This window comes from Brachionichthys hirsutus, chromosome 6, assembly GCF_040956055.1.
Source record: "Brachionichthys hirsutus isolate HB-005 chromosome 6, CSIRO-AGI_Bhir_v1, whole genome shotgun sequence".
Lineage (NCBI taxonomy): Eukaryota > Metazoa > Chordata > Actinopteri > Lophiiformes > Brachionichthyidae > Brachionichthys > Brachionichthys hirsutus.
The window spans coordinates 6,946,590-6,957,154 of NC_090902.1; the positions used below are offsets into that span (position 1 = coordinate 6,946,590).

General features: G+C 48.2%; 2 protein-coding genes across 2 annotated transcripts; one reads left to right on the plus strand and one right to left on the minus strand.

Annotated features, from left to right (window-relative positions):
- Positions 1-67: 67 nt before the first annotated feature.
- tmx2a (thioredoxin-related transmembrane protein 2a) lies at positions 68-3,119 on the plus strand. Its single transcript, XM_068740021.1, has 8 exons — positions 68-313; positions 410-470; positions 989-1,102; positions 1,409-1,485; positions 1,672-1,778; positions 2,168-2,233; positions 2,356-2,485; positions 2,571-3,119. The coding sequence occupies exons 1-8, from the start codon at positions 125-127 to the stop codon at positions 2,745-2,747; spliced, it is 921 nt and encodes a 306-aa protein (XP_068596122.1). The 5' UTR covers positions 68-124; the 3' UTR covers positions 2,748-3,119.
- A 118-nt stretch (positions 3,120-3,237) lies between these two features.
- On the minus strand, positions 3,238-9,677 carry zdhhc5b (zinc finger DHHC-type palmitoyltransferase 5b). The gene is made up of 11 exons (XM_068740019.1): positions 9,529-9,677; positions 9,276-9,397; positions 8,979-9,136; positions 8,512-8,684; positions 8,334-8,436; positions 8,133-8,224; positions 7,893-8,025; positions 7,513-7,621; positions 7,307-7,413; positions 5,701-6,644; positions 3,238-5,036 (listed from the first exon to the last, which is right to left on the minus strand). Exons 1-11 carry the CDS (start codon positions 9,675-9,677, stop codon positions 4,931-4,933), a joined length of 2,196 nt encoding a protein of 731 aa, XP_068596120.1. The 3' UTR covers positions 3,238-4,930.
- Between the last annotated feature and the right edge of the window lie 888 nt (positions 9,678-10,565).

The window sequence follows — 10,565 nt, forward strand, 5'->3', positions numbered from 1 at the left end:
GCGACCAAAAGAAGAAAAAAAAAAAAGCAAAACAGGAAGCTGATGTTTCCGCGCATGCGCAGTTCGACCCAGTCGACGCGTTCAGTTGCTTCAGCTGTCGTTCCTCTTCAACCCCCCTTCCAGCATGGGTCTCATCACAGGACTGTGCGCTTTCTTCTACCACCTGCCCCAGATTTACAAATGGCTGCTGAAACCCTATTACGTCACCTCCTTCTTCATGTCCGCCGCTTTCCTGGCGGTCCGGAAGGCTCCCGGTCTGTGCGAGGGCCTGGCGACCCAGCGGGAGGACGGCAACTCCTGCGACTTTGACTGGGTGAGATGGCAGGGATCGTTTTACCTGCTGCTAAATATAATATCATATAATAATATAATTAATCAAGCACACTGTCTTGTCTTTTTAACCTCACAGAGAGAAGTGGAGATTCTTATGTTTCTCTGTGCGATTGTGATGATGAAGAACAGGAGAGCAAGTAAGTGAGCCCCCCCCCCCCTCCACCCCCCAGTCCTGACATAAAGTTTCTCAAATATATTAGTGATATCAGTAATCCTTAATCAATGCAATAAGAAAAATTGATAATTGATCATTTCTTATTGTCTTACGTTGAAACCGCAAACAAAGAAGTGCCCTCCAGTGAGGACATTCGGAATGGGGGGGGGGGGGCAGATTTATTTTTGCCTTCTTCGTTGTCTTCAGTGTTGTTTTAGGCTTCAGCTTCTTCTTTATTTCCTCCTCTTCTCATCTTCCTCTTTGTCAACCCTGACAACTCTTTATGCTCAATCTGGGAGCACAAAGGTGCGTTAGAATTTAGTTACACGTGTGTAAGTTCAGCCAGAATGGCTATTTATTGGTGACCTAACGTGTAACTGATTGAAATCCACAGAGCTAGAAGGCAAACCCGGCAAGCCCTCCCTGAATACTCTTTGTTGTGTAAATACTTCCTCTGACCTTGTCGTCGTGATCTCAAGGTCTTTCCCCTCTTTTTCTCAGTCACGCTGGAGCAGCACATAGGAAACCTGTTCATGTTCAGTAAAGTGGCCAACGTCATCCTCTTCTTCAGGCTGGACCTCCGGCTGGGCATCCTCTACCTCTCGTTGTGTGTCGGTCAGTGACCTTGTTGTGAGACACAAAGGAGGGGGCGTCCCCCTTTAGCAGATCGAGGCCATCTCGTTGCCATTCGAGTGTGTCTTTATCATTTAGCATGCACAGACAGACAAGTAGACAATGAACACACAACCTCCTTGGTGGAGGTAAAAGCACGCCTTCATTTTACAAAGTGTTTCTAGTTTTAATTTGTATTAATTGAGAGTTTGGGATAAAAAAATCTAACCTACGTTTATCTTTTATTCTCACCCAGTGGAAAACAAACAAACAAACACACTCAACTGTTTATTTATGCTCCTCCTCCAGCATTTGTCATGACCTGTAAGCCACCTCTGTACATGGGCCCCGAATACATCAAGTACTTCAGTGACAAGACCATAGATGTGAGTGTTGCACCACGGACAATCGTTTAAATGCTCGCACGTTTCCTTCCGGTGCAGAGAATTGAGGGTCCGGGAACAAAAGGGAGCGCTAGGAATTTAAACGTTAAAGGTTTACCGACTGATTGTGTCCCAGTCCAAAAAGCTGGCTACGAATGGAGCTCACACATCTTTGTTATCTACTGTCAGGAGGAGCTGCAGCAGGACAGCCGAGTTACCTGGATTGTCGAATTCTACGCCAACTGGTCCTCAGACTGCCAGTCGTTCGCTCCGGTTTTTGCCGACCTCTCGCTCAAGTAAGGGATATTAAATATTACATTCATCAAGATTGTATTAGTGATTAGCATTATTGTTATCCAGTATAACTTATTGGACAAATACAAACCACAAACCTACAAATTATGCCATTTGTGAAATAATATTTATAAACCTTCTGCTTATCAGTGTTGTTTTAAAAACAAAAATAATAATTATGGACCTTCGTCCTCTTCATGATCTTTTTTTTAGATTTAAATAAAAAATGAATATTCATGATGCATTGAGTGTTTCAATCAGCAGCAGTTGGATTCATAATTTAATAACTACTGCATTGCTCTTTGTAAATAATTATTTTAAATTTTTGGCCCAGAATTCAGTTTTAATTTGCGATGCCAAATGTCTTTTGCATCTTTCCAACATTCTGCAGGTACAACTGTCCTGGCCTCAGGTTTGGGAAGGTGGACATTGGACGCTACGGAGAGGTTTCGGAGAGGTCGGATGCTTTCTCTGCTCTGCCGTTCTTCGTGGCAGTAGTTGGGTTTTTTTTTGTGTGCTAATAATGATCCATTCTTTGGGTATAGGAATAAACTTTGTCATCAATTATGATTGGAACAGGTACAAGGTCAGCACTTCTCCTCTGGCCAAGCAGCTGCCTTCACTGATACTTTTCCAAGGAGGACGGGAAATAATGAGACGTCCAATGGTGGACAAAAAAGGCAGAGCGGTATCCTGGACCTTTAATGAGGTAGGCCGATCAATAATAAACAAACACGTGGACTCGTGTAAAAAATGTATTCAGAACGCTAACATGAAGAATATTTCATCTCCAGGAGAACGTTATCAGAGAGTTTAACCTCAACGAACTCTTCCAAAAATCCAAAAAACTGAATAAGGGTCGAGCTTCGGAAGAGGGGGAGCCGGACGGCTCTCAAGCAGAGGATGTCGCCGAGCTGGGTGATGGAACCGACAACCTGGAGCAGCCTGTGGAGAGCAAGAAAGACCAGTGAAATGGGCCGTGACTCCGAAAGGAAAATAGATGCGGTCTCCAGTAGAGGACGAGGCCTTGAAGTTAACACCCTAAAGAACCGGACCAGCTGGATGTTTGCCCGGCGTGACGGGTACCTGGCTTGAAGCAGCAACATCGTACAGCTGCAGCTGAAGGCTGAAAATCAAAGTGGAGGACTGAAGTTGAATTGATGACACTATTTTCATTGGTTTGACCTTTTTATTCTGAGAAGACATCTTTAAAAAAAAAAAAAAATCTGTATAAGGCCATTTTGGAAATTTCTTTAATGTACATGTTACAGATATTTGTGAAACTGTTCACCACAGCCCCGCATTGGTGATATTTTATCTCATATAAAATTATTCTCACTGTACTCTCATGGTTTCAGATTGTTCAGTGGCCACCGTTCTCGGGCCACAGCAGCAAGATAAACTGAGATTCTCTTTTTTTCCCCCCCCCCGTATGCTGATTGTGCCATTAATTATGCTTTTCTTTCTCATGACCGCCCCCACGTATGAGCCAGATGGACATTTTTACAATATTCTCACAAGTATGCACACCAGTGAAGCATTCGGCACGACAAAGAAAACCACATGCACACCGAAGACTTAGGCTGGGAGGGTTGAACAATGATGCTTGTGTGCTTTAAGCGTGTACTCGTCCCCCCCAAAAACACATGCTACATTCTACTGCAAATACTACTGTGGGCCTTGACAGGAAAAAAAAAAAGCATTTACTGTAACACCCAGTCCTGAAAGAACAAACTCAAATACAAGTAAGCAGTACTAGTTTTTCCTTTGTCAAAATGAGTTCAAGAATAAAAAGAAAAAAGAAAAGACCTGTACCCTTAAGGTTTTATTAAATATTCAAATCAATCTTAAAATCTAAACTGTCACAAGTGTTTTTTCCGTCAGATAAATGTAAAGGTAAAAACCAATAAGAAACTAACGCGCTTGCTTCGTTATGATTGGTTCCAAGTAAAAAAAAAAAAAAAAGAAAAGATGTTTCAAACCAACCCCCTCTTTAAAAATGAAGTTATTCAATAGCATATCGATTTCGCTTTTACAAATTAATTTAACCTTTTTCAAAAGAAAAATATTTCTATTTCTTGTCTTAAAACAAACAAACTGGTTTGGAATTGCGTCCCAAACTACAAGGTCTGCTTTGTCTGAAATAAATAAGCCCCCCCACCCCACCCCCCTCTCTCTGCACCCGCTGGCTGGCTAACTGTTAAAGGTAACGTTTTGCTAGCATCTTGATTAACTGACGGACGCCGAGAGAGAGAACGATAAAGAAGAAAAGAACAACACCAAAAACAAGACATACAATGATCTTAAAGCTACGAATAGATTTTGCATAACGTTCCTCGACTTTACATTACAGGCGCACGTTCCCACAAAGAGGTTTGTGCTCCAATCGCATGTCCGAATGTCTTTGTGGCTTTCAGACACGAAGTTCAGTCCTCTTGCTTCAGCTGTCCGCCAAAAGGGGTGACCCCAATTTCTTTGGATGATGTCACTTCCAGCAAGCCCTAAATGATTGGCTGATGCAGCCGTTAAATATAAACTGATCTGAAATTGCTTCCATGAACGATTGGACACGAAAGAAAATGGCGCCCATCGGCGATGGTCACTTCAATACGTGACACTTAGACCCAAGAATACTCTGGAAGATTTTTATACATTTGTATAAAACAAGATTTTTTGGAAAAAAAAAAAAAGACTTGTAAAACTAAGATGCTAAAGTTTATAGGTTGGACTTTTCTCTATGACTCTTATTGATGAAAAGGTTGTGTGGTCCTATTTACACAGAAGATCAGCAGTCCTCAATCCTTCCTCCAATGGATGAAGGCCATCCGCTCGTCGAATTGTGAGCAAAGTGGTCAATACTCCCGCGTGCGAAAGTCCCAGGAACAGTAGATCACTGAATAGCGATGCGCGTTCGCTGGACATGTCTGTACCCGGAAGTCATTTCAGCTTATGGCTCACAAAACAGTGAAATAAAGACAAACTGATCCAGGGGGGAGGGAAAGAAAACGAACCAACGCCCCCTTTCAGAAAGGCTGGCGCAGATGAGCGACCAAAGTCCTGCTCCTCCATTCTGCACGCAGAGAAGAGTCCTTTTTCAGGAGCCTCCAGTCGTGAATAGTTCCCAGACTGGGCTAAGTCCAGGGACGCGTCTCGCTCAAACAGAGATCTCGTAAGTGGTCCCTCCGACGCCCGTCACTTTCTTCACCCCGCCTCCTGGTTTGGATGCGTTGTGATTGGTCAAGACTGGGCGAGAGGTGGATCTGATTGAACAGCCATCAGGAAAGGGGTGGGGTGGGGTGGGGGGTAGGTTAGGGACGAGGACAGAGGACACATGGTTGTGGATGTGAATGGCTCTACTTCAAATATAATAACGAACTAGAACAGACGGCAAAATGTTTCTCTACCGCTGATCTTGTAAGGCGACGAAGCATCAAATGTAGAAAGGACAAAGACACAACGCTGAAGGACAGAGACACAACGCTGAAGGACAGAGACACAACGCTGAAGGACAGGGACACAACGCTGAAGGACAGAGACACAACGCTGAAGGACAGGGACACAACGCTGAAGGACAGAGACACAACGCTGAAGGACAGAGACACAACGCTGAAGGACAGAGACACAACGCTGAAGGACAGGGACACAACGCTGAAGGACAGGAGACGCAGCAGCGTGGTCAGACATGCTTCCTTCCACATGCCGGCATGCTGCTGGAGCTCGCATTCCACTCACCGAAGCAACGCGTTCACACACACATCCAACCGTCGAACACTAACCAAGCAAAGACGGGCTGTAAAGAAAGGGAAGACTCACACGGACCAGGGAGGAAGAAGAGAACTCACACAGACCAGGGAGGAAGAGGAAAAGGGAGAATGAGGAGGAAGATTAGCAGGCCGACAGAGCTGGCGATGGATAACTACTCACTGTGGAGCCTGGCGCCCTCCTCCAGCTCCTCCTCCAGCTCCTCCTCCAGCTCCTCCTCCAGCTCCTCCTCCCAACACAGCGCCCCCTCCTGCGAGCCGAGATTTGTGCTGAGGCCACGCCTCCCCAGTGTAAGCCTGGGATTTGCCGAGGGAGAGGCCGCGAGGTGGCGGCGAGACAGGAGGCTCGACTGAGCGGGGCGAGGAGGAGGAGGAGGTGCTACGAAAGGGCCGGGAGGAAGAGTCCTGATTGTGGTGGAGAAGGTGCTGGATTTCAGGAGGCCCAGAGGGGTGGGGGGGCGGGCTGACGGCACGCAGGTAGGCCCGGTGAGGGGAGGAGAAAGTGGCGGAGCCCTGGAGCAGCTGCCCCTCCCTCTGCTGGGCGATCTGAGCCGAGAGGAAGGGCGATGTGTAGCCCTGCAGACGCGTGCAGGGCGACACCGCCTCAGACCGGCCCGGCGGCGGCGGCGAGGGGAAATGAGCGCGAGGCTTCTGCGGCGGCAGCTCGTGGGCCGCCGACTCGAATTCCGGGCTCTCGGACGGCGTCAGCAGGCTGTCGTAGGACAGGCTGCCGTTCCGAGGCGTCTGATTGGCCAGGCTTTTGTAGCTGGTGTCTGTGGTTCCCTCCGACTGGAGCGTGGCCAGCGGGTTATGTGGCGGGAGCGCCGAGCGCAGGCTGGAGGAGTGGGATCCCGTCGATAGAACCAGAGAGGACGGGTAGGAGGTGTAGGAGCGCCCAGCCAGGGAGTAACCCGACACGCCCCCCGATAGCCCCGCAGCAGTCCCACCGGGGCCCTCGCCTCTTTCGCCTCCCCCTCTGTGCGCCCCTGCACCTCCCCCCGCCACCGCGGCGCCGTCCAGGCTGCTGGGCTCCGAGCGATAGCTGGGTTTGTGGCTGGACTGGAGGATGGAGGGCGATGGAGAGTCTAGACTCTCCCCGCGGGTCACCTGAGGAGAGGACAGGAGAGGAGAGGAGGACAAACGGACGAAGGACACAGGAGGTGTGAAGGGGAGAAATGCGACAGAGACGATGGCAGGCGTGAATGGCGAGGAGCGACGGCGCCGTTTACCTAAACGACAGATAACGAAGAACAAACGGAAAGGAAATGGTGGCGGAGACGATGAAGGTTTGATTGGTGCTCGACTTCACGCCACTGAAACACCGACTGGCACTGCGTGTACTTACACGTACATACAAATACATATACACAAGAGTACAGAACTACACAATCAAGTCAACGCCATCTCAGGGGAAAGGATAGACCCACTCAAACACAGAGAACACGCACACACACACACAAACACACACGCTGAGACTTACTGATCGACCGATGGCCACTGAATGATCAATTTAAAGTCAAAATAAAAACAAGAACAGGGGCACGGGATTATCAGAAGGAACAGGGCAAGTCATCCGGCAGAACCGACGACAGCCGCCATTGAGATGGCGTTTGTTTCGTTCGCCGGCGTTTCATCAACGATTTATCGACCTTGCTACGAAACGTTCACGTTCATATTTAAAAGATTCTGATCAGGCAGAAGCATGGCGTCACTGCTCTGCAACGGTTCATGCCCGGCGTCCTCGGGTCCGTGTGTCCGTGCCGAGGTACCTTGTTTGGATGTGCGAGGGCGGCGTGGTTCCGTCCCGGGCTGTTGTAAGCTGGCCGATACTTAAACATGGATGCTGTGGGTGGAGCCTCAGCCAACAAGCTGCTTTCTGTGTGGCAGGAAACCAAAGCGGACGTTCAACATCAGCATGGAACCGTGTACATAACTACCTGTTGTGTGTGTGTGTGTGTGTGTGTGTGTCTCTCACCCTCCGTGTCAGCACGGGGACGGCTCGGGTAACGAAACTCGGGCTTTGGAGGAGGCGGCGGCTCCGCATCAGCGGACTGGCTTTCCATCTGATCAAGACTGCTCTTGGACTAGAAAAGGCGGCATTCAGACAAAAGAACTGAATCAGGATCCGATTTAAAATAAGGAAGAAGAAAAGTCAGCGCTGCAAACCATCGAAATTATGTTTGCAAGTTCAGACACGGAGTTTCATTTTTTCTGTTGGAATCGCTGCAGCTGGCATCAACTTTTTATAAAAAGCGAATTGTTGCCCAACGGTGACAAAATAAAGTAAAGACAAAACAACTGAGGGAGTCCGAAGTTTGTACGTTTGAATTGCTTATTGAGCCGACGGTCACCCACCCTGGTGCTGTGGCGATCATTCTGGATCCCGTTGTCTAGAACCTTGGCCTCCAGCTGGGCCTCGGTGAGAGGCGGCCTCACAAATGGGGGCTGCACTTCCAATGCTTTAGGGCTGCGGCCCCGGCCCACATATCTGTGAGGTGGACACACACACACACACACACACACACACATTTCATTCAAAGTGAAAATGGCAAGGGTTAAAAGGAGAAGATCAAATTAGAGGAAAGACAGGCCGACCTGGGAGCCTGCGAGCGACAGAGCACGTGTGAAATGTTCCTGAAACAGCCGTTTGTGAAAGGGTTGACGCCTCCTCGAAACTTTCCCGTCACCTACAGTTAGAGAACGGAGGAGAGGAAAACATTCCAACCACAACAAAAACGCTACATGAAAGGAAAGAAAAGCATCGTGTGAATGAATTCTGATCTAAACAGGCTGTACCTGTTCGTTTGTGGTCCTCCCACGGGACACCAACACAATGTGGAACCCAGTCAGGCCAGCGACCGGGACAAAAAACAGGCCAGCCACACACATTACAGCCATACTGAGAGGGTCAGGGAAATGACAACAACAAAATCACAACGCAAATAAAACAGGAAAACAGAGGAATCAAGGATACGTAACGGCAGCGTGTGGCGTGTCCAGTTGTTGGCGGTGGTGCAAGACGTAAACCAGGCCGTAGCTAAAAACGTTCACGATGTGGGTAGTGAGGGACAGCAAGAAGAGGAAGAAATAGCGATAATTCCTCCGACCGATGCAGTTGTTCACCCACGGACAGTGGTGGTCGAAATCCTGGCCGAGCAGCGGCGTCAGAGGAGCAGAGAAAAGAAACGATGAGGACGAGCAAACGTCAAAATCAGATGAAGTGGCAGCTTCGTCCTTGTCTGTTCACAGAACGAAACTCAAAACAGACTGAGCAGCAGAACACGCAGAAGTTTATAAAAGTTTATACGACATTAGAACGCGAAATTTAAGAGGTCACATCACAAATATCCCAGCTTGACTTTCACTCATGTGGAACCGCCAAAGGGAAAGTTCACATGACTGTATATCTGTGTGTGTGTGTGTGTGTGCGTGTGTGTGTACCTCCACACAGTTGTCGCACACCGAGCAGTGAGAGCACCGCGGCGGCCGATAGAACCGGCAGGTCGAGCACCACTTCATGCGCACCTGGATGCCTTTGATCTCTACGGTCTTATAGAGGGGAGCGCGGAAATCGTCCTCTTTATCCTCGTCCTCCTCGGCTGCAGGCAACGGAAACACAAACACTCAAGACCGTAGTTTCATTGTCGATCGCGTCGTGGAGTTAAAAAGCAATTAGCATGAAGGACCGACGACGTTCCTACGGCGAAACACTCGCCGATAACGTTCCCGCGTTCTCACCTCTGGGGAAGACGCCGGGGTCCATGAAAGTGGCCATGCAGAAGTTGGAAAGGGTGAAGAGGAAGATCACCGCGATGTAGATGGGGACGAGAACGAAGAAATGCTCCGACAACCACGGGCACCTGAACGGTGCACGAGAGGACGGGAAGAGAATTACACAGTTCCGGTGGAAAACTGGGACGCAGCCGACCTTTCCTCGTTGTGCCGCGTTTCATTTAGTGCAACTGAGGGAGACGGAGAAAGCGATACTTACGTGAAGCAGAAAAAAAGGCTGGTGGACCCGACGAGGAAGGTGACCGCTGCAGACACGGGGACATATCGGCTGAGTCGAAATGGACGGGGAGGAGCAGAAGCAGGGACACCCACTCCTCCCCCGACCCCCCCACCGTTGAATCCCGGCATTCAGAGGCAGAGAGACGTAGATGTCTGCTGTGCAGATACTGTTTTACGGGTCCAAACGGCAAATAAGGGGGGGTTGTTTGGTAAGAATTGCCACGACCACAGCTAAAAAAATAAAATAAAAATAAAAGCACTATGCAAAGCAGAAACTGAAAGTACACACGAGGGATTTTTTGAATCTGGACACTAAAACAATCGCCTCAGAACAGAATCCCTTTTAGTTAACAACTTACAGCGTGTTTACTTTGTGAGCACATTCAGAGGCGTAGAAAAGCAAAAATATACAAGAGTCATACAAAAATATGTGTAAGCATTTCATGAATATTTTAGTATGGCTTTACAGTAACTATTTGGTGCAACAATATAAATAAATCTGAACTTGAGCGGCTCCCAGCACAACTTAAAGCTGTGAACACATAAAAAAAAAAAAAAAGAGCAGAAGCAATCTAAATCGATGCTTCTTCCTGACCGCCAGGATTTATATCGATGGCCATCCCTGTGCTCGAGTTCTGATTACGCCTTTCTGGAAAAAATGAACCTGAAAAAAACTAAAGGACCAGCAAATTATGGAGGTAGTGGGTGGATAGCCAGCCGGGTGAGAGAGAGAGAAGCGCGTAAATGATAACAGGCATGGGACTGAGCCCAGCAGCTGCTGATGACTTCTGCGATTGTCCCCCGAGAGGCTTTATTTAGGCACTGGGTGGGTGGAAGGAACCGAGAGTCGCAAGGTCCAGCGTTTCCAAGCAAGTCTTCTGGTGGAAACAATTACACAAATTCACTTCATCTGTTGCCGGAGGCGACGTGACAACAGAACAAAAGTCCGACTGGAGTTTCTTTTTCAAAATCCTGCTAAAAAAAAAAAAGGTTTGCAAATTATGTATAGTCTTGTTA